At 31.4% G+C, this 24,810-nt stretch overlaps 1 protein-coding gene across 3 annotated transcripts in view; it reads left to right on the top strand.

Annotated features, from left to right (window-relative positions):
• Positions 1–24,810, top strand: part of LOC129956914 (feline leukemia virus subgroup C receptor-related protein 2-like) — a 204,357-nt gene that overhangs the window by 54,134 nt on the left and 125,413 nt on the right. The window contains exon 1 of one of the 3 annotated variants that reach the window (XM_056068943.1): positions 11,718–11,846. The exons of the other annotated variants lie outside the window; for them this stretch is intronic. Within the exon in view, the coding sequence (XP_055924918.1) occupies positions 11,811–11,846 (36 nt within the window). The 5' untranslated portion in view covers positions 11,718–11,810. Of the gene's footprint in view, positions 1–11,717; positions 11,847–24,810 lie in introns of those variants that run through there. 3 annotated transcript variants of the gene reach the window in all.

Here is a 24,810-nt window from a genome sequence, read left to right as displayed (position 1 = left end):
GTATTGATAATTTATTTTCCTTTTAAATAATAAAAATGAAGGAATGAGGGGTTTTTTTTTTTTTTTTTGCTTCGTTTCTTTCTTTATTAACAATCACTTTTGACAGAAAAGAAGACCCACCAATCAAAATGAATTTATTTGTAACAAATTCTTAGCGTATTTCATATAGAGAGAAGTTTAATCCTAATATCTATATCTTTTTACAAAAAATTTGTTAAAAACCAACCTAAGCCTATTTTCTCCATGTTTTCATATTGCATCTTTAGATTTAAATAAAAGTCATTTTTATCGAATAAACTTCACGCTGTAGAAAAATAATGAAATGAATATCTCAATATAAACATATGTATCTAAAATATAAAAACCGAATTAGAACATTTTAAAATAAAACTTACCTACTTTTTATTTGGCATTTGGACAAAAAATATGTTACATGGATCTTACGGATGTGTATTTTTGCATTTCTTACACTATGTATCAGATTTATTATCATTGCTTGATGGACAGAACCTGCATTGGGCATATTTATTACTCAGTAGTAAATTAACAGGGGAAGTTGATGATAAATCATTTGGATTTTAGCCTTGTAATCTTTCGACTGTAAGATGCTATTTCGTTATTTTTGGAAACATGTTTCTTGCTTGAATAATGGAAATAATTTGCCTATTTATTCAAAAAATGGCATTCTTTTCATCAATTTATTTAGATCTGGGGGCACGGCAGTGCCCCCGCCAAGTCGAGCAAAAACAAGCGGCACGGCCGTACCATCCTTTTCTCGAAGCAGTTCCGGCCATTTTCGACTACCTATAACTTCGTTGTGGATAAAACTAGAAGCCTGAATTTTCAGTAACCAAGCAGGCATTATATAAACGCGGTATATTTCAAATTTCATTAAATTTGAACCAGCAGTTTAAGAATTATAACTAGTCAAAGTTTGTGAATTTTGTCACTGACTGACTGACCGATCATCAAAACTCTAAGGCACTTCTAGCAGACATAGAAGCTTCAAATTTAGAATACAATTAGTGTTTAGTGTATAAATCAAGGAAAAACTAAAATATGCGTGTAATAATGGATTGATCGATACATTTCTCGAAGTTTCGAGTATTATACATTTTGTCGGCAAATTCGTCGCCAAGTTTGTCACCAAGCTCTGGGATCACTGGCTCGGCTTCCGACAGCATCCAATACAGATCACTGTTAAACGGTCTTTCTTATGATGATACTATTTGCTCTGGGAAGCAAAATTACAGGTTTGTAACAATATCTAATTTGAAATAATTCAATTTGAAGCTGTGGAAGCTGCAAACGCAATGGGTGACTTTCAGAGAATCAATCTGGTAGAAGAAGAGCAAACTGATCTTCAAAGTATGATCGCAAAACTTAATGCAGATCAAAAAAGAGTCTTCGATATGATCACAAATAAAATGGACACAACAGATAATAACGCTGACGTTTTATGCTGTTTGTGAGTGGAACTGGTGGCACTGGAAAGAGCTTTTTAATAAAAACTCTGAAAGTTTGGGTTAAGATGTATTTAAATAAAAAATTGGCAGTTAGTGTTCCAATAGGAATAACCGCATTCAATATGAATGGATTGACTAAACATAGACTATTTGCAGCTGCCTGTAGAACACAAGAAAACACCGAAGTACAAGCCACTTTCTGATGAAGTGCTCCAAGTTCTGAGATCAGATTTAAAAGAAGTAGCGTTGTTTATAATAGACGAAGTGTCGATGATATCCAATGTTACTTTAACATATATTCATTTACGCTTATGTGAAATATTCGACACAAGCGAAGATCAGAATGGGTGGTTTGGAAAAAAACATCGTGTAGTTTTCGGAGATCTCTTACAGCTTCCGCTTGTAATAGAAAAGTCACCTTTTGAAAAACTATCAACTGCTTAAACTAACAAGTTGTTAGGTTCCCTCAGTATACCGAATCTGTGGATTGAACTATTCATATACGATGAACTTACAATTAACATGCGACAACTCAATGATTCTGACTTAGTTGAAATGCTAAATAGAGTAAGATTAAGTGTGACTCCACAAAGACCGCGACTTACTCTCGACTAGATTATTAACTCTCAAATCCAATTCAAATGAAAACATATTAATTGAAATAATTGAGCACCTCTCGAAACTTCCTGATGATACCGTTTGCTTATTACCTACAAAAAACATGTATGAACAATTAAATACTGCAATGCTTACATTTCTTCCACATCCCAAAATAAAACTTACAGCTGTAGATAGCATAATTGCCCCAGATACGTAACAAAAAGAGCTCGTGAATTCATAAAAAAACATGAAGGCGATGCTTCTATGACTGCAGGCCTGGAAGAGAACATAATTATAAAAATAGGAGCAAAAGTCATGTTAAGGCGAAATATTGACGTGAGTCTTGGTTTAGTTAATGGTTCTATCGGTATAGTGCAAAGAGTAAAGGTTGATCTGGAAAATACAAAAGTAATTAAGAAAATATACATTACATTTAATAAATAACATGTTTAATAGCTTAGTCCGATCAAAACTAAATTTGAAATTATTAATAGAGCTTATATTCATCGCGAACAGTTTCCCATATGTATAGCCTATGCTATAACTATACACAAAAGTCAGAGCCTAAGTCTAAATAATGCACTGATGGATATCGGTTTTGCAGTATTCACATCCGGTCAAGTTTATGTGGCACTTTCGAGAGTTACAAGTCTGGATGGCTTACATCTAATTAATATCGACTTTGGAAGTATTAAAGCGCAGGAATCCTCAATTTGTGAATACAACAGATTAAGAAGCATTTACCGTCCAGACTTGTCAAAAATTGTAACATCAAAGCTTACGAGAAAAACTCATAGAGACAGGGAGTGGGCTTTGAGAAAAACTGTAGCTGAAGCTCAACAAGTAGTACCGGAAAAGAAAAAGAGGAAGTCTACATACAAAAATAAGAAAAGGACTATCTATAAAAAGAAATGAGATGCCATCAAAAACATAACTTGTAAAAAAAACCAAGTCTCGCTACTCAGTTCTGTCATAAAAAGTTGTGAGATCCATGTAATACCAAGTCGGTTAATTTATTCAGTCCCTACTTAAGGGTCCTTCTGTCTTAAGTTATTACGTAATTAGCTAACCTAACAACATCTTATAGTAACCATATCAATATTAAAAATCTTTTATGGTTTAAATAAATAGATTGACTTGGCAATCGCACTAAACAATATAATTTAATATAATATGTTAATGCAATCTAATTTAATGTAAAGATACATTGTGGTTTCATGCGATGGTCAAGTCAATCTATTTATTTAAACCATAAAAGATTTTTAATATTGATATGGTAACTATAAGATGTTGTTAGGTTAGCTAATTACGTAATAACTTAAGACAGAAAGACCCTTAAGTAGGGACTGAATAAATTAACCGACTTGGTATTACATGGATCTCACAACTTTTTACGACAGAACTGAGTAGCGAGACTTGGGTTTTTTTACAAGTTATGTTTTTGATGGCATTCAATTTGATTATCATTGCTGTCCAGATAATAAATGCATCGTAAGCAGAATTACTATTATAAAATATACTCATAGATCAGATATTTATTTACCAAGATCTCACATTTGCTTATATTTTTGTCTTATCTTCTTTCAATTATATCGCATGACTACTTATGTTTGGAGGGATGTTTCCTTGCTTAAATGAAAATAATTTGTTTAATTCTTCTAAAAAAATCATTATATTCATCAAAATAAAAATATTATTTTCGTCATTTTATTTTGATTCAGTTTGATATCCATTGATGTCCAGATAATAAATGCATTGTAAGCAGAATTATCCAGTAGTACTATTATAAAATGTAATTACACGATTTGTTTCCCAAGCTCTCGCATTCACCTTGCATTCTTTCGATTTTATCACATTACTCTTTATTTTTTGGAGGAATGTTTTCTTGCTTGAGTATATGAAAATAATTTGTCTAATTCTTCTAAAAAATTTATCATTTTCGTCAATTTATTTTGATTCAGTTTGATATCCATTTATGTCCAGATAAAAATGCATTGTAAGCAGAATTATCCAGTAGTACTATTATAAAATGTAATCCTATGATTTGCTTCCCAAGTTGTCTCTTTTAAAAGTTGATCAAGATTATCTACAGTTAATTATGTTGGATTATATTGATATTTTTCCTGGTCTATTATTAATTGATATATCATGATGCATTACGCTCCAAAAGAATGACATTCTTCTGCTGTTTAGAATTCACAATGGTTGTAGCATCTATAAGATAAAATTTTGAATTAAGTATTTCTTTGTTTGTCATTTGATCATGAAGCTATGGTCTATATTTTCTGATAGTACCAAGGATATTAATAATTCAATTTAGAAGAAGTTGACTTAATTTATAAGGAATAAAGAAATTGTCAAATATAACATTAACTCCCCCAAGTTCGTTTGTTTGATCTTTTAGAACTCGCATGCCTTGACTCTTTTATGATTTTATTTTTGTTTCATTTTCATTATAAATCAGTGCCTTTAGAACAAATAAAATTTTATTATGAAATACATAATTTAATTCCATATTTAGAGGATTTATTTGCAAATTACTGTATAATAGGTTGACTGGTTGTGAGGTTTAGTGGCACAAGAGCCATTTTCGGCTAAACTGTGCAAGACATTTGGTCTCTTTAAGAGGATATCAGTCACAAAATAACTTTATCTGCTGTGACTTCTTCATGTGGATAAAATTGTAAGGTTGAATTTTCAGCCATTTTTTCCTGATATTTCCTGAACAACAGCAAGTTTATCTATGTATCTTTTTTTCATTGAAGAGCTGATTTATTATGAAAGCATATACTTCTCAACAATTTATTTTCATCATTTTTTTGTTGAATTATTAATATACTCTACAAGATCTTAAGTATAGTTAAAAGAAAGCAGTACTAGGTCATATTGACCAGAAAAATGCATCAATATATTTTGAAAAAAATTGCATATATATGTAACATTCTGAAAATAATATACATGTACATTCTGAAAACAATTTCCTAATTACTCGAAATCCGAATTCACTGTATCTTCTGAGTTGACAGACTAATATTTTCCCACTAAACCAAAACGCTGTGTCAGCAGATTTCTTTCTATAACTATATAAATTCAAAATATTTTCTCATGCTTTCTCTATCTCTGCTTTCTCATTCGGTTCTTTGTGTTGTACTCGTTATAGGTTTAATAAAGAAATCTTGACAAAAGATAAAAATTACATTATTCGAGAAATCAGGAAGAATAAAAATCGTTAGAGAACTTTAAAAAATGTTTTACAAATAATTCAAAGAAAATCCTGCACAGAAAAAAAAAAAAATAACGTCCTCATTAACCTAGTCATAAAATGTTTAATCAAATATTTCATTGCCGTTTATTTTTATAAGAAATTTGATAAAAAAAAAGAGTTTTATTAAATAGATCTGAACTAAAAACAAATTATTGAATGAACAAAAAAAAAAATTATGCAGCACTTTATAAGAATGAAAACAAAAAGAGTGCGCAGTATATGAACACGCAGAAAATTGATTAAATGATATATAATGGGGTGAAATGCAAAAAGTCTGAAACATCAAAATACAGTAAGACTGAAAATGCACAATCGAATGGCCATACACTACAAAGTATGGCTGTAAAATAACAGCATTACTTAAGCAATTCATTTACGATTACTCCATGACATGCCAACTGAATAATGAAACTTCCCGTTATTCCCTTTTGTCGAACAATCAATCACGATCATTCCATGCAAGCTTAGACCGTGAAAGCCTTACTAAATTAGCCCTTTCCTTGTCATGTGCCTCAAGTTTATTCCTTCACACCAGCATTCAATGAACATCCACCCTAAATGCCACAATATATTGTGATTGAAAGCACGCTAAGACAATTTGGGTGTTCAGTCATCCAGTCCACGCCATCTTAATTTTGAATGATCTTTCGCATTGCCGATAGATTTAGGAGTTCTTCCACTTCATTGGCGTGATATGTAGTGATTGTGAATTGATGGAATGATATAATATTATAGCAAAACTACGACAAATCAAGCACAAACAATACATGGCATACTATTTATCCCTTATTATACCATAAATTGGTAGAATTATTCTACCAATATATGAAATGAGGATGATAAGCTTCTGGCATGGTGGTTGGTTCTCACCACCCTGGAGGGTACACGAAAAGCTGGGGATCCGGCTCCTCCCATCAATGACGGGATGTACTTCTTTAGGGAAGGGTTGTACTGTGGTCGGTGATGACCTTTAGGACTCAACAACACTTCCCGTTGAGCGGAGGTCCTGTTTTTCAGTATTTTATCCGCGCGCAATCTGGCAGGTCGGAGAATCAGTGATATGACTTACCATCTACTGATTTAAAATCCTGATATAGAACTGATACGGAGTACTGCATTACCGATTGATTTGAGAGTGTTACCATTACCCTGGCATAGCATGGAATGATCGTGGATTTTCAGAAATCCATCCAGCAAATGATCAATAAATCAAGAACAAACTAGGCCAGACCGTATCATTTCTACCTTATCCAATGATGAATATCTGACACGCCTAGCACCAAACAAAAAGAATTCCGATTAGATATTAGAGCGGCATAGTGTTTATACTAGCAACCATACAATTAAGATGGATTATACCGGTTAGACACGAGGGCGGCATAGTGCAACCATACAATTAAGATAATCCCGATTAGACATGAGGGCGACATATTGTTTATACTGGAAACCATACAGTTAAGATGATCCCGATTAGATGTGAGGGCAGCATAGTGTTTACACTGGCAACCATACAATTAAGAATATCCCGATCTGATGTGAGGGCAGCATAATGTTTATACTGGCAACCATACAATTAAGATTGATACGACACTGGTATCAGCTTGAAGTGCTTATTGTTATTCGATGAAATTACCAACAACTTTGTATAAAACAAGTCTAGAGTAGTGAAAACTGTATAATACCGATAGCAGTAACAAATCTATTGGTACTTCGACTGGAACAATCTATTGTTTAAGAATCTTTGGAATAGTTAGTTTGATATCTAATTGTGACAGATTTTCATTATTCTCTGTTTAGCCAGTATAAACACTATGTCGCCCTCATGTCTAATCGGGATAATCTTAATTGTATGGTTACCAGTATAAACACTATGCCGCCCTCGTGTCTAATCAGGATAATCTATCTTAATTGTATGGTATTATAGCATTCAAATTTAAACCTTCTGGTAATAATTTGATTCACAGAAAGAATCTTTTTGATGGCGTTCGCTGCTGAGATTCTTTTACAGATAGATCTCTGATTCTGATCTGTACTGCTTCTGATATTCTACCATTTTCCACATTGATGAAAATAAGTTATATTTAATGCTGATGATTTTATCAAAGTTCTATAAAAATTTCGAGACATCACCAAAGCGGTACCAACTGTAATTAGATGATTGCCACAACTAAATTTCCAATTCTTCTAAAGTGATCATTTTATTGAAAGAACGACCTGGCAATGCCTACGCCTGTTAAATACCTAAACATGCCACCAGCACCTACATCATGAGATACTGTTTTCGACCTCAAAGAAAGTTTCCAAATGGATGAAGAAACAGTCCACGAATAATAATACATAAGTGACCTAATTACTCTACACACATGAGTAATGAAAAAAATAATCGTTTTATCAAAAAAATCTGAAGGTCAATGTAAAATCGTACGAGAGCGAGACACTGAAAACAATACAATAGGGAAATAGCGCACAATAAACATGATAAGAAAGACAACCCCAAAGAATATATTAGAAATTTAAAGTGTATACTGAAGATGATAACATTCTAATTTGCTCAGAATATCAGCTATTCACAGTTTTATGATATTGTTATTATCTTTATATTTTAAAAAATCAACTTTTCATAATCTTATAACTTTAAAAGAGCAATTCTTGTATATATATATATATATATATATATATATATATATATATATATATATATATATATATATATATATATATATATATATATATATAATTTATTTATTTTTTTCGTGTATCTCAGAAACACTATAACGATTTAGATGAAATTTTATATATAGATAAAGTTTTGCTTTTTAAGTTTATCTGTATGGGTGTCTTTCTCAAAAAAAAAAAAAAAAACAATTTTACGCAAAAAAAAAAAAAAAAAAAAATTACAACTAAATATTGATGTGTGACTAAAGATAACCTGTATAAGCGTGTCAGAGATGGTGTAGTGGCTAGGGCTTCGGACTCCCATGCATTTTTCTCATGTTCGTTTCCGCGTTTGCAATTAGATTTCGGTTATAATAGGTTAGGATAAGGTTTCATTTGCAATTAAACACACACACACAAAATTGCTGAGCGAAGCTCGGTTTCTCAGATATTTGTAAAAGTAATTAGTTTTTAAATCTTTTCGATCGAATCAAAAATAAGTAGGAGACATGCTAGGGATAAAATGTTGTTTTCGAACATATTTTTGCGAAACTGATTGTTAATGGAAAGCATCGAATTAGAGATAAAATGAATTTTTAAAATAATGATTCAAAAGTGATGCATAGCTTAAGAATTATGATTGATATATATAAATCTTGCAAAAGCTCAAAGTCCAAATACATTATCCTATATCACTTGGATGCTTTTGAGACGAGGAGGGCTAAAAGTTTCTTAATGTATTTTTTAAAAATTTTGAATAAAAAAATTAAATTAATGGTAATTTTATATTTGTTAAAAATAAAAATTAAATTAGGGGTTGTATCTAATTAGCCCTCTTTTATATAATATTAACTCGACTTTGACGGCCAGCTGATTCATCACGAATATTGATTATTATGTTTATTTTCATTTGAACCCATCACTCATGACTTGATGTTAATTATTCCCGCATCAAAAGTCATTATTGTGATAGGAATTAAAGTAATTTATTGTGATTATTAGTAAGTCATTTATTGTGGTAGGGATTAAAGAAATGTTATTTAATATCCTTACACCTGTTCTGTTTATTGTTTGAATGAATTATCATGATGAAGTCAAATTCCATGACTCATGATGCAACTAAAATTTGATTATCAAATTCATTCATCTTTTAAATTTTGCTTTACTGTCTTATTCCCATTCTAACTACACAGATATTAAGTAGAATTCATTTTCTTCTTAACTTTCAAAAATGGAAGAGGGGATGACCTGGTGGTAAAGTCTCGTCTTCTTGACCGGAAAATTTTAGGTTCGATTTCCAGAAAAACCCAATTCCACCGAAGAGCTATCATGTCAGCGGGTTTGATACATGTAAAATTCCTCAGGGCTAAATTTCCTCACACTGGTGTGTTGCGGAAGTTTGGAGAGTGCCAGTTCAGGTGTCGTCCTCATCATCTGACCGCGGATCAGAATTATGAAGTCCGTCCCAAAGCAACCCTAGTGCTGCTTTTAAACTATACTTTAACTAAACTAAATTAAGCTTCCAGAATGGATCAAAATACGGGATTAAATATTTTTTAAACATTGGAAATGGTTTGAATTTTATTGCAACAACTGACTATAATGTTGAAAATTAAGCAAAAGATATTTTTTTCTTCTTAAATTCATAAAATTCAAGAAACATTGATTAAATTAGCGTTATTAAAAACACAATAAAAATTCCATTGCATTAAATCAATTTTTTGCAATAACCTTGTCCGAGTTATCTTGGAAAAATTGTTAAAATCTCGCTTGAATTTTTTCATTAAAATTTCAAAAAAAAAAAAAAAAATATTTCGAGGTGCATATTTCCACTCTCCAAAGTATATCTATGCCGAATTGTAGCTCTAGAATAAACGATCTCTCCTGTAGAATGCCAACTCACTCCCTGACTGACTGACACACTCACGCATACACACACGCGCACATTCTCTTTTATTATTAGTTGTAATAACGATCCCATAAATATGTATTTCAGTTTGAAAATACATTTATATACAGCCAATATTTGAATATGTTTTTTATAAACCGTTCACATTTATCACTAGAGTTGGGTGATACTTTCTACCAGTTACGCAAAAGTATCAGGCATGTAAAACTCATGAAGACTAATAGTTTCAGGCCAGGGGCTCGGTGTCAGTTTTTGAACTAGATCGATATCGATCGGCATTCTCCTTGACCTCATTCGTGTTCAATCAATTGGTGTTATACCAATCTGATATAAAATATTATTTTGATATATATCAGTTTGCCGTCTGTACTCGACGAAGCTTCATTCAAGCTATTATTGTCTTTAACTTCATGTGAATCATGTACATACCAATGATGCATCCCTCGCTTCCTCTTATACTAACTAAATCAGCAAAACATTTCCTTTCCTCTTCTCATCCACCCGTCAATCACTGTCAAAAAGAAGGCTACTGACAAATATTCATGAATACTTTTACCGAAGAAGCGAAATCTGTTTCGGTATTTGTTTGCAAACTTAGCATATGTGCAAGAACTTATACACATTAAGTAATTAGTTTCATTCTGCAACAGAAGAATCAATTATCAGCTGTATAATATAAAAAATATGAGATGCGATCTAATATCAGTATCAACCTGATGCAGCAAAATCAGTAATTACCCTCCGGATCTTAAGGATCATGCATAAAATTAGAGATCGAGGACACTGGTTTGTAGAATCCTGTTTAGGAAAACAGCTGATTTGTAAAATCTTAAGGCTTTATTTTGATCAAAGACAACTTGAAAATATACTGCATTGAATTTCATTTTAATATTGAATAAAAAATGAATTTAATTGAATTTTTAAATATAAAAATATATTTAGAGCTTGTAACTAAATAATCGATTATCACAAATTGACTACTCCGAGTCGCTGTAAGGCACACGGATCGAACTGAATAACCGAACCACCGCGACAGCAACAATGATGGGAACTTTGAGTGAGTCTTAAGGACCAGCACCGGCCACGATACAACCTTTCCCGTGGGAAATACTTCCCGTCATTTTGATGGTAGATAGCAACCCCACCTTTTTATGTACCCATCAGTGTAGCGAGAACCAACAACCATAGTGGAAGTTTCTCATCCTTATTTTTGAGGTGCCTCCTTCAGAGAAAAACCCCAATTGATTATGTATTATTACATAAATATTTGTATTTGGTTCATACACAGTCAATTTGTCCATTTTTTTCCTTCTTGTTTGTATAATTGATAGAAGGCGAGCGCTGTTTGCAAAATTTCATTTTGAAAAGTTGCTGATCTGTAAATCATAGAGTTTTAATATAACAGCATTTGATTATTTTCTCTCCACCTAAATTTTAGTTTAATGAATTTGTATTTTCTGTGTAGCATAAGCATGTAAATTTCTAGTTATGAGTTTGATTTAGCGCCAAATGACACTATTGATTTGTCGCCAATTACACTATGGCGCTCTAATTTAATAAGACGGCGGCCCTGAAAAAGATACAAAGTTTATGAAACAATTATTTTAATATTTATTTATCCATTCTTTCAAAAAAAATTTCTAGAATAATAGAAATAATAGAAAAGATAATTGAAACGCGCTCGAGTTAGCTGATTCTGTTGATAAGAAAACAAGATAAGAATTCAAGTTTGAAATTATCATAAAATGCATATTATTCTGTTTTGGTAGAGAATTTTATTACATAGTGTTATCTCAAAACATGATATATACTGATAATTGCAGCGTATGTCTATCATAAAACATAATTGTCTATTTCAAAGCGTAACATATCTTTTGTCTGTTTCGTGCCGTATCGCCACTATATAGCAAGCAGCATGCATTGCGGAGTGAGGATATTGGAGATGAAACCTGTAAGTACCGTAATAAATACATATAGGAAACCGTACCGTATAGTACCTATTAGTACGTATTAGTACCGTAATAAATACATAAAGAGGAAATAATTCAATTTTTGATGTTTATTCTCATATTTGGTATTTTGTGATTTTTCGCCATATATATTAAGAAGTCCATCAATTAAAAAAGTGACTAGTTTAGTTTCAATTATATTTTTAATTGAATCAACATGTTACGGATTCATGTGGCATTCAATTTGGCAAACATATTTATATTTTACTTACTTATTTATTACGGCGCATGCCTGCTTCTTATTCACGTTTAAACAGAATATTACGTAAATAGACGTCTAGTGTTTGTAAATATCGTAACAACTAACTAAACGCAATGGAAAAGATAAGAAATTAACTAGATATACTAGAAAACTTGTTAATGATATCCTATTTCTTTTTATTTTTAATTTCTTTTATGGTAGTATTAATGGTATCCTAATTTTTCTGAAATTTTTTACAGTTGCATTTATTTGATAAATAAGCTTATAATATTTTATAGTCTATTTGCGCTGCGGTCCACTCAGTCTAGCAACCATAGACAGTGGACTAGCCAGAAATCCGCCATTGTCCTTTATTGTCCTTCTTCGAGATCTTTGTAGTATATTTGATGTTCTTCTTTAACCCTTTATTTAGTGACGGTACTTAAAAGTACCATTTAAATCTGGCTTATATCTTCGTAATATGACAATTTTTGCAGATGGTATTCTAAAGAACACGGGAATGTAACCTAAATAGCAAGAAGTTAATATAAGCCAAAAGTAGGAATTAAAAATATTTAATTAATAATTAAATTAATTAAGATATTTCTGTCAATTAAAATATTTTTTGGGTTCCCTGGGATTATTCTGCAAGACACCTTAACTACTAGTGCAAAAATGAAGTTGAAAAATTGATGGTAACATAATTCAGTCAATAAAGGGTTAAAATAAATTGGCGATGTTTTTGTATCCTTTGATTATTATAGTCTTCAGGGAATGTGGGAGTTAAAGATCACTATTACCTATCACTAATTCTGATCATCACGCGAATAATCGTAATTCGTTGGCTCAAAATTTGACAAATGTCTACACTATAGACGTTAAATCTATCGAATTCATCTATCTAGCTCTCTTTGTTTCGTAATTATCGCATTAACTTATGTTTGGACAGACGGACTTCCTCTGAACATATTTTATTCAAAATTTTATATAAATTTGGTATAAAAACCATATACTAAATTTCAATTGTCTAGCTCAAAGCAATTTTGAGCTATCTTTGTTATAGAGAGACATTTTCCAAAAACAGGTTTTTTGAATTCTGAGAAGTCTAAAACATGGAGATTCGTCAAAATCTCGAGTTCGAATTTTTTGACAATTATTATATTACGCATGCATATACATATATACGTATCTATATTATGTATACGCGAATGTAAAAAGGATTCATTCTGGTAAGGTTTTTGCATGATTCTTTTGGTTATTCTTCGAACATATGAGGTATAATATCGGAATAATCACAAATCCATCGGGAATTCAAGAAAGATTTTCTGATTTCGGTATTTTTTTTAAAAAAAGAAAAGCATTAGGCTTTCTTAATATTCTGTGTATCCGTTGCAACTGAGTCCTTTCAAGATTGGAAAACAGTTCTAAGAAAAAAAGATTTGTGTTGCAATGTTTTTGCAGGATATTTTTTGGTTATTCCGCTGACAAATGAGATATAAGGCCCTAGCAATCACAGACCCATCGAGAATTCAAGAAAGATTTCCTAATCTCAAAATGCGCGTAAGATTGGTATTAAGTTATCTGAATGTCTGACATATCCTTTGCAATCGAATTCCTCTAGAATGTTCAAAAATGTTTATTTCCAGAATGTTCAAATATTTTTCTGTCGGATTTCTCTGAATGTGTGGTAAAAAACAATTGCATTCTTTCAAATTTAAGTACAATAACGAACAATTATTTCTAATTTTTTTTTCTTTCTCATATATGTAGTATAGAGAAAGTATGAAAAAGATCGCCAAAAATTTCAAACTTGGGATTTTGGCGAATTAAATTACAGACCTCCCGAGTACGAAAAGCCCATTTTTGGAAAATATCCGTCTGTCTGTCTGTGACAAAGATAATTCAAAATTGCTTTGAATCAGACGGTTGAAGTTTGGTATACAGTCTTTACACCAAATTTGCAGCCCCAATTCTACCAAATTTGGAATAAAATCTACTCAGAGGAACTCTGTATCAGCGGCTGTTCGAATATAATTGATGATGATGTCGTGTCCGCGTTACCACGGAAAGAGGGGTGCAGTAGCTTCTGAGGGTAAAGATCCCTGAGCACCCGAGGGCAAAAGTCTGACTTCTAGCTCATATGAAGATGAAACTCACACATTCGCTTGCACAACCCCTTTTTACAGGGAGGCACATTCACACACCTCACAGAAATAATATAATATAATTTAACACGTAATACAGAATATAATTTAACACGTAATACAGAATATAATTTAACACGTAATACAGAATATAATTTAACACGTAATACGGAATATAATTTAACACGTAAATACAGAAAGGAAAGAACTACATAAATGAGATTCGATACACAAATCTATAATGACAAATTTTGAGCTAGAACTAACAAAGGGTTAACTGTCTGTCAGTCTGTGTTTTATGAAACTTGTAAACGCGATAATTGAAAAACAATGCCTTAATGATTTTATGACTATAAATGCAGTTTTGAGTCAAATCTGCTAAATTTACGCCAAAAAATATTTCGTAACTATTGTACGCCCATGCCATGCAAGGCGTTCTCTAACATGACACGTTTATTAGAGAGTATGCGAGAAAGTTTTGGGGAAACCACTTCCTCTGGATATTTACTGTACAGTTTGTAGCACATCATTGGCATTCAAGTTGTTTTCCAGTTTTTATTTGACTTAATACCCATCTGGATAACTGAGAATCTTTTTTAAAAAAATTCTTTTCAAATATAATTTGTTTCCAAGTGCCTCTTTTACACAAATTCTTTGAGTTTAATCTCAAAGAATTCGAAACAACATAAAAATATCTAATGGGACACATGCTATGGCTCTATGTAAGGAATCTGAAAGATTTCATTGTTCTTATCTTGCGGAGATTGCGAGCAAAAATAAAAGCTTCTCGCATATAATCTTTGCCTACTGGCTTACAAAGATAAGAATTTGTCAAGAATCAATTTTTTTCATTATTCTGTTGGTCGATGAAGTTAAAGATAATACGTATGAATCTTTTCTAATAATAAAAAATAATGTGTATCTGTATATTTAATGCCGCTGTGCACGCCAGATTGCTTTATGTAGAACAAATAAATTTAGTACATTTTTTTTTTTTTTTGGAAGGTGTGAATATATACCTCCAAGCGATTTTTTTCTAAATTTTAATTAATTAATGATTGAGCAAGATATTGATGTTTTTCTGTGGTAATTTCTGAAAATAGATTTGCGCATAAAATTACTTTCAGGTTCTTTTAACATTCAAATAAATTGACATTTTTAATGATATAAATTGAATTGCTATGGAATTTTTTTCTTTTAACTTTGAAAGCTTTAGAAAACATTTTTTTGCCTAATTTTCAACAATAGATATCATTATTTCAATAAAAAATTAGTTTCAGGTTCTTTTTAAATTTAAAGAAATTGAACTTTTTAATGATATCAATTGAATTGCTGTGGAATTTTTTCTTTGAACTTTGAAAGCATTAAATATTTTTGGCCTAATTTCCAACAACAGTTGTCATTATTTCAATAAACAAATTACTTTCAGATTCTTTTAAAATTTAAAGAAATTGAACTTTTTAATGATATTAATTGAATTGCTGTGGAATTTTTTCTTTTAACTTTGAAAGCATTAAAAAAATTCTATTTGCTTGAATTTCAACAATAGATATTATTGTTGCAAAGAAATTCAAACAATTTTCATTGTTTGAATCAAATATTTAATAGAGTATTTTTCTATTGCTTTTAAAAGCTAAAGAACAAAGGAATGAGAAAGCGAAAGAATTTTCTTCCGTTCAAAGCTGACAAACGGAAGAATAAGAATATGAAGATAGAATATCGCCAAGAGCAACGCACAGTTAGGAAGAGTACTTGGCTATTTACGTTTATCGTAGTACCATGACGTCATGGGACTTGAATGCGTTAAGAAATCCTTGTATACACAAAAAAAGAACAGGTGCAATATGCCTTTGCTTTATATTTTTTTTCTTTTAATATCTATCAAAATTTGATATTTAAAAATACTTCGTTTTCATACATGCCAAGCTAATCTGAAGACATTAGTTTGAAAAGAAATACAAACATAATACTTGGTGATCCAGCTAGTCGCTAAAGACGGCTAGTAATTTATGTAATAAAAAAATGAAAACAATAATTGTCAGCGGATCACTTCCAGACAAAGAAAGGGTTCTAATGAAATCTTTCCGAAAATTAGTAATCCTGTATATTAAATTAGAGATTCGAGGGGTCGAAACTCAGTTTCGATATAAAAAAAATGTCTCAAAATTAACACAAGATTTGAATTTCCTACCATTCGTGTAGTCACAAGTTCGTGGGTTCAAACCTTATTTAACCATGTAAGGGGATATTTTTTCTAATAATAAAGGGTGTTCCAAAATTAACACGAAATTTGAATTTACCACTATTCGTACAATAAAGTGTTGGCAACCCTATTAAAAAACCATTTGGCTGCTGATAGTTTAGGGTTAGTAAAAATAGAGCATCACACGATAGAACAACATGTTTTCATCGTTTAATAGTATTCCAAAAATAATAAAAGTCTAGCGGAAAGGAAAATTTGAGAATTGGCCCCCTAGATCGTGTGATTTAACACCTTTAGATTTCTTTTTATGATATTATCTGAAGTCAAAGGTCTATGCCGACTAGCCCGTAAGCACGCGTGCATTGAAGGAGGAAATTCAACGCTGCATCAACGAAATTCAGCCACATTTATGCAAAATTGTCATGAAAAATTTCGACAAAAGAGTGCGTATGTGCCAGCAAAACCGTGGAGACCATTTGCCCTATGTGTTATTCCATGCATAACTCTATTCTGTGTATTTTACGATCCAATAAAAATATAATGATTTAAAGGGAAAAAAACTTTTGTTTTTTATTTAATTCAAATCTTGCGTTAACACATCGTTACCATTTTTAGTAACCTAATTAGCGGCTGTCAAATGGTTTTCTAATTGGCACAAATGGTGGCAAATTCTTATCTTGCATTCATTTTGGGGCAAGCTTTATTTGGTATGTGTCACTTCTTTAGTAACACATTGAATCTAAAAATTTTTTTTAATAATTTCGGATTTTAAAATAATTTAAAATTAGGGACGTATATAAAAGAGTAAATATTTTCTATCCATTTTCTCACATACAGAGCACCTATACTTTTTAGAAAACTTTTTTCGAAACATCTTTGACTCTCTGTTTTTTTTTTTTTTTCTCAAGATGGCGTTAGTGTTAAAAACTTATAAAATAAATATTATGGGTAGAGAAAATAATGTTGCCAATAAAGATAAGATAACTTTTTTTTAAATCTTTCATCACATTTGGCTGATGTCTCTGGTTATGCAACAAAAATAGTATTTCTCCGAAAATTTGTGTGCAAACGATAAAATATCGAGTTTTTGCACGTTTCTGGAAAAAGTCGACAATTCATCAGGTTACAGTCAGTCAACATTAGGTCATTGACCCACTGATAGGATAAGTTCATTTTCCATGGTAGCAAGGGAATAAATGCAGCTTAGCTCGGAGCGAATCAATTTTGCTTTCACCTAAAGTTGTTAAAGTATTCCTAGCTTTTACAATTTTTCAAAATATGGAAGTTTCGCTGGAAGATTTAGATCTTTTGTATCATTTCTTTATAGAATAAATGACATGAAGCTGTTAATGAGTATTATATGATGGGAATTTCATAGCTTTCTAAGCTCACAATAGAGTCAAAAAAATTAATTTTCTTCATAGTTGTTTAGTTTCTCAAATTTACAGTGGATTTCTGTAGATCAGGTCACTTATGTAATGTAACACAGTGGTGAATTTACGGCCCTAGGCAAATGTATCCTTCTTTAATAAAATATGAATTATCAATGTCAGTTTAATTTCATATTTCAGCACATTTTTAATTTAATCAATATGTTCATAATTTATTTTAGTTTTGCTTCTTATTGTGATGGTATATATGTTTTTATGTATTCATTTATTATGTCTTATTAAATGGCGCAAGATCCGCATTTGCATACAATATTATTGAAGCAGATATACAGTTATATCTCTGCTTATAACTTACAAGCCAGGCTGTTTGACCTAGAGCTATTAAATTTGGCGCAGATATACTTAGAGGTTGAAAATGTATAGTTCAGATTGATCTTGTTTTGAAATTTTAATTAATTAAAAATTTAGCAAGATTTTAATTTTTTTATGCGATAACTTTTGAAAATAAGTCCGTGCAAAAATTATTTTTGCACGGTTTTAAAATTTAGATTTTAAGGTTTTGGTTTGAAATTTTAATTCGAATTTTAATTAATTAAAAATTAAACTAGATTTTAATGTTTTGCACGATAACTTTTTAAAACAATTCCACACAATAATTATTTTTTCACGGTTTTAAAAGCTAGATTTTAATGTTTTCGTCTTGAAATTTTAATTCGAACTTTAATGAATTAAAAATTAAACTACATTTTAATGTTTTGCACTATAACTTTTAAAAATAATTCTGCACAAAAATGATTTTCGCACGGTTTTAAAAGCTAGATTTTAATGTTTCTGTTTTGAAAATTTAATTCGAACTTTAATTAATTAAAAATTAAAATAGATTTTAATGTTTTTGCACGATAACTTTTGAAAACAATTCCGCAGAATAATTATTTTTATACGAGTTCAGAAGCTAGATTTTAATGTTTTTGCACGATAAAACAATTCCACGGAAAAATTGTTTTTGAACTGTTTTAAATAAAAATAAAAATCTTTTTCAATGGCGCCAATTTAGTTACTGTAAAATTCTTCAGTTTAGATTTCATTCGCTTTTAAGTATGTTTCACAACAATATTTTAATTATTGTGATGAACTCTACTGTTTCAGCCAATATTTAATTCCGTGATTTTCTTCAATTATTGAAAAAGGAAAAATTGGGATACTTTTTACTATTTGTGTAGTTTACGAATTGAATAAAATAATGAAGCTTCAACGGCGAAAAATTCAGAAAACTAATGAACTGTTCATTTTAGAAAAGAAAAAGACATTTAAAGTAACATAGTTTTAATCTCTGAGTTTGTCAGAATCATGTGCAAGAAGTTACTTCTAAAAATTTAATTGAAATTAATACTAATCACTCCGACGAACCAACAGGTCGCCAAAAGTGATTAATAATAAATAAATAAAGCATATACTATTATACAAGACATTTTTTTTTTAAATTTTCTCATATACGAAGTATGGAGGAAGTAAAATAATCGTCAAAAAATTCGAACTTCAGATTTTGACGGATCTCCACGTTTCAGACATCCCAAAGTTCGTCAGGCGGGTATTTTTAAAGAATGTCCGTCTGTCTGCTTGTAACAAAGATAAAGCAAAAAACGCTTTGAGCTAGACAGATGAAATTTGGTTTATCATCTTTACAAAGTATTTGTAGATTCATATCAAGTTTTGAGCAAAATCCGTTCAGAAGTCTGTCTGTCCTACTGTCCGAATATAAGTTAACAAGATAACTACAAACCGAAGAGAGTTAGATGGATAAAATTTGGTACATAGATTTAACATCTATAATATAGACAGCTATCAAAATATGGGCTAGTTTAAAAAATGGATTGAACGTCTGTCGGTCCATACTTTCAGAAACATGTAAACTGGATAATTCAAAAACGCAATGACAATAAATATATCAAATTTGATATGGGATTTTTTGACTATTTGTTTGAAATTTCTGTTTCAATTGATTGGGAAAAAAAATTTGTTATATTTAAGTTCGTTCACAAATTCGATTTTCGGATACTTATTAACTGCATACCAGAAAAATTACCAAGAATCACAGGATAGATTCAATGAAAATGCTAAATTCACATCAAAAGTTAGTATTTCATACTTATTGTACGCCAATACCAATGAAGGCGTTCATGCAAAGGATACCACCTTTATTAGAAAATATGCAAGAAAGTTTTGGGAAGACCACCGCAGCTGGTTTGGAAAAGAAATGGAATCCTTTATTTGATGCATGATCAGTATGAGACGCAGTTCGGCTTGGTAAGTAGAAAGACAGGAAAAAGAGACACTGGGAAAGTCTTCCAAACTTATACAGCTTTAGAAAGGAATAATTCAACTGTATTTTGGTCATTTGTGTTAGATTCAACGTAGAATAACAACACCCTTCAGAACATAGAAGTCAAGATTTAAGTGAAGCCTGATTCGAATGATTAGAAGATAATTATTTTTAAAATGCGTATAAATGTAAATTATCATATTATATACGTTATCAATATTATCAAAATAAAAGTAACATAAATCAAAATAAATAATGAAATAAATAAATAATCAAAATAAATAATAAAATAAATAAATAATCAATAAAATAATCAAAATAAAAGTATAATAACATGTTAAAGTATGTGAGTACTTTCAGGATAAACTTGTTCGAAACTACTTATATTTTTAAGTATTTATTTATAAAAGATTGAAAAAAAATCATCTATGAAACAAAAGTGGTAAATGTTTGTCAAAAATTGTAAAAAACAGCTGATTCTTTCCTTCTTCTTTTTCTTTTTTTGATCAAAAGAAATATAAAGCAAAAATCTTCTAGTTTAGAGGTTTATTAAATAGAGTTCTTAAGATATTGTATATTGCTTAAGAAATATATTATCTAGTTTCTGAGCTAAAAAAAGCTGTATTTTTGTCCATTCTTTAAATATTGGAGTTCGACTAATATATAACAAAATTTTCCATTTTTTTTTTCACATTGTGAATCATTAAAACAACTATAAAATATTTCTAAATAAATAGATTACCTATTTTTTAGTTCAAAATCTGCAGATCATATTGAAAAATTATTATACCAAATTTGAACAAAAAAATATGCATTAGAACTTCATTTATGACATTTTCCTCCAGGAAATGCTATCAAAAATTAGGATTTGTGAAAATAGCATTTGAAGATGTAAAATAGCCTTAAAACATACAGTGGTGGCCAAAAGTGTGGACATTTTTTGAAAGTTTCATGTTTTTCAACTTTGCGTGCTTGTAGAATATATTCATTTTCACTTAAATACAAATGTTTATGTATCAAATTGAAGGTAATTTAATGTAGAATTTAATAAAAAAAAAACAGTATTACAATATCTGTATTACAAAAAAAGTTACGCTCATTTTAGTAAGATCTATCTTAGATTTGCATTTTTTTAAAGTGATACTTACACAATCAATACTTAGTAGGATTACCCTTATTTTTTAAGACAGCTTCACAGCGTCTTTTCATCGAGTGAACGAGTATTTGGAGTTCATCTTTCGTAATCACATGGTGCCAAGAATCACTTATAGATTCAATAAGTTGTCTTTTATTGGATGGACGTTTTTTTTCGTATAAGAATTTTTAAACGTCGCCACATATTTTCAACTGGATTGAGATCAGGGCTGTTCCCTGGCCATGATAATACATCTATGCCTTTATTTTGAAACCATGCTTTGCATACTTTTGCTGTGTGGCATGGAGCTTAATCCTGCTGAAAAATAAATGGTGCTTTGTTCGGGAAGAAATCCCTGATGGAAGGTATCAATTTTGGTTCCAGGACAGTTTCGATGTATTTTTTGGCATTCAGGATGCCATCAATCACTTGGATTCGACCCACACCATCTGCAGACATACATTCCCAAATCATGGCATTTGTTGTTGTTTTTATAGTTGCTTCAATGCAATCAGGATGAAGCGCTTCACCTACTCTACGTCTCACGAATTTTCTACCATCACTACCAAAGAGCGATATTTTAATCTCGTCGCGCCAGATTACTTGCTTCCATTCATTTTCTGACCATTTAATGTGTTCTTTTAGACACTAAACTCGTTTCTCGCGTTGCTTTTGATTTAAATATGGTTTTTACCTTGGAATTCTAGATTGTTGTCCAAATCCTGATAACCTTCTTCTTATTGTTCTTGAACTTACTGCAATACCCGCTGCATTCATTTCACATCTAATAGGCATCTGATGAAATTTTTCGATCTTGAAGGCATAGCCGTTTAATTTTTCTATCGGCAATAGCACTTGCGCATTTTTTCCGGCCTGATTTGGCTTTATTTTCCACTGATTTCGTTTTTTCATAACGTAAACAGAACTTTCGTACACCAGAACAAGTCACAGAACCACCAATTTGTCTTGCAATTTCAGCATAAGAGAAGCCATTTTCTCTCAATATGACAATTCGGCTTCTTTTTGTAGATGTCCAATCAGTTCTTCTTGTTGGTGACATTGTTTAAAATTACTTTAATTAAAAAAAGGACTTAAAATATTCAAAAACAGCAATACTCTATTTAATTATACTAATATGCATCATTCCGCAAAATATTTTCACAACAATAACTCTTTTACCGTCCAAATAACCTAAACTATAGTTACAGACATTTGATGGGTACTCAGAACAGTGTTAGTGATTGGCTAGTACGCTTTTATAACAAAACACGCCATTATTCAAAACGATTTGTGTTTATTTGTTCTACTAAAATGAGCGTAACTTTTTTTTGTCATATAGATATTGTAATACTGTTTTTGTTATTAAATTCTACATTAAATTACCTTCAATTTGATACATAAACATTTGTATTTAAGTGAAAATTAATATATTCTACAAGCACGCAAAGTTGAAAAACATGAAACTTTCAAAAAATGTCCACACTTTTGGCCACCACTGTATATATATATAAATCAGTGTAACTTCCTTAAAAATAGAAATAGAAAAAAATTCTAAAGGTTTTATAGAAAAGCCTATTCAAATATTAAGAATATTAAATAAAAAAAATTTCATAATTTCGCAAAAAATTGACATTTTTATATAGTCAGTCACCTACCTTAATTAGGAAATAAATCAATCAGAAACTACAAAGAAAGCAAATTATAGAAATCTTAGCGATATTGTTCTAAAATTTAAAAAAATAAATTTAATTATAAATGAATTAAGATTGGTAATAATAAGGTTGGTTTGATTATAAATTTAAAATGAATTATAATTTGATTAAATTCGAATATATGGCTCCTATAAATCGAATGAAAGTAAGAAAATCAATCACCATGAAAAATTTTGAGTTAATTTTTATTTATTGAAAATCTGACTCATTTGCGAAAAAAAATGTGTTTTCAATAATTAAAATTTATAAAATGCCCAAACACAATAGATAAAATAGTTTCAAATTCAATGTCATTCCAATCGCCCATTATTATTCGTAACAATGTACACTGAAATGACAGAAAAACTGGTACACCAATTTAAAATCGTGTAGAGCCCTCACGAGCAAGTAGAAGTGCCATGACCCGGAGTGGCATAGATTCAACTAATTTGTCAAGATATTCTGTAGACAGATTACTGAAGGGCAATCCACAAAGCAAAGGGAGTGATCCTTAGTACAACATTTAGCAAAGCATCCCAGATATGCTCGACAATGTTCATGTCAGGGGAATTAGGTGACCAAGAAAGGGAACGAAATTCAGAATAGTGCTCCTTAAGCCACTACGTAGGTACTGTAGACCTGTGGGGTGGCGCGTTATCCTGTTGGAATTGCCCGCGTCCATCGAAATGTACACAAGACATAAATGGAAGCAGGTAGTCAGAAAGGATGGTAACGTACCGCTAACTTGTCATGGTCGAGTGTAGACGTATCAACGGTTCCATTTCACGTCAATTGCAAGCGCCCCATACCATCACAGCGCCTCCGCCAGCTTGAACAGTTCCTTGTAGGCATGAGGGATCCATGGGATTTTCTGCGCACGGCCTTCACGGCCATCCACCCAATACAATTGGAAACGCGAGTCGTCAGACCAGACAACGTTTTCCAATCATTAAGAGTCCAATGACGGTATTGGCGAGTCCAGGCGAGGCGCAGAGATTTGTGTCACTGAATCAACGAAGGTACACGAGGTGGCTTGAGGATGCGAAAAACCATATCAATTAGACTACGTTACACAGTGCGTTACTGACACTTGTTGATGGGCCTGCATTCAAATCCGCAGCAATTGGAGGAAGTGTTGAACGTTTATCTCGTGTAACCATTCTTTCCAGCTGTCGATGATCCACCTCTGTCAATGTCTTTTTCCGGCTACACCGCTTCTTCTTCTTGTGTACAGCCGACCACCCCGCCAACACTGAACGTAGCAGTATCGACAGGATTTGCTGTGGCCGAATGTTATCTTTAGCATTGTCCATCCTTGCTTTGACCGATTTGTCAAACTGATATTCTCTTCGAGGTAATTGGCCACAAAGTGGTCAATTACTGTCCTTCTTCCTTATCTATAAACTCTAAAATAGTTGGCAAAAAACTGACAATTTTTGACATCATGTTCTTCAGAGTTTTACGATTACCTGGTACCATCAGCACTGTACTTAAGTCATCATTTATAATTTTCAAATTTTTTCTTAACTCCGAGACCGGCTACACCGCTGTCGGAGATTTGAAATTTTACCAGAAAGAAACTAATATTCGTGGTGCAACCCTTGAAATAGTCGTGCGCGAAAATTCAAATTTCATCGTTTCTTCAGAAATTTTTGTGCCCCATCTCTCGGGCGCCGTCGATTAAGCCCCGTTGAAAATCACTTAAATCTTGATAACCTGCCATTGTAACAGCAAGAATCGATGTAATAGCCTCCTCAGACACCTATTGTCTTATATATGTAACGTCGACCGTTACGTTGATTGGTGAAAACCTCCATTATTTGCATAGGACCTATGCAAAT

This window comes from Argiope bruennichi, chromosome 11 (assembly GCF_947563725.1).
Source record: "Argiope bruennichi chromosome 11, qqArgBrue1.1, whole genome shotgun sequence".
NCBI lineage: Eukaryota > Metazoa > Arthropoda > Arachnida > Araneae > Araneidae > Argiope > Argiope bruennichi.
The sequence above is the reverse complement of the archived record's forward strand: the minus strand, read 5'-3'. Positions and strand labels throughout refer to the sequence as shown.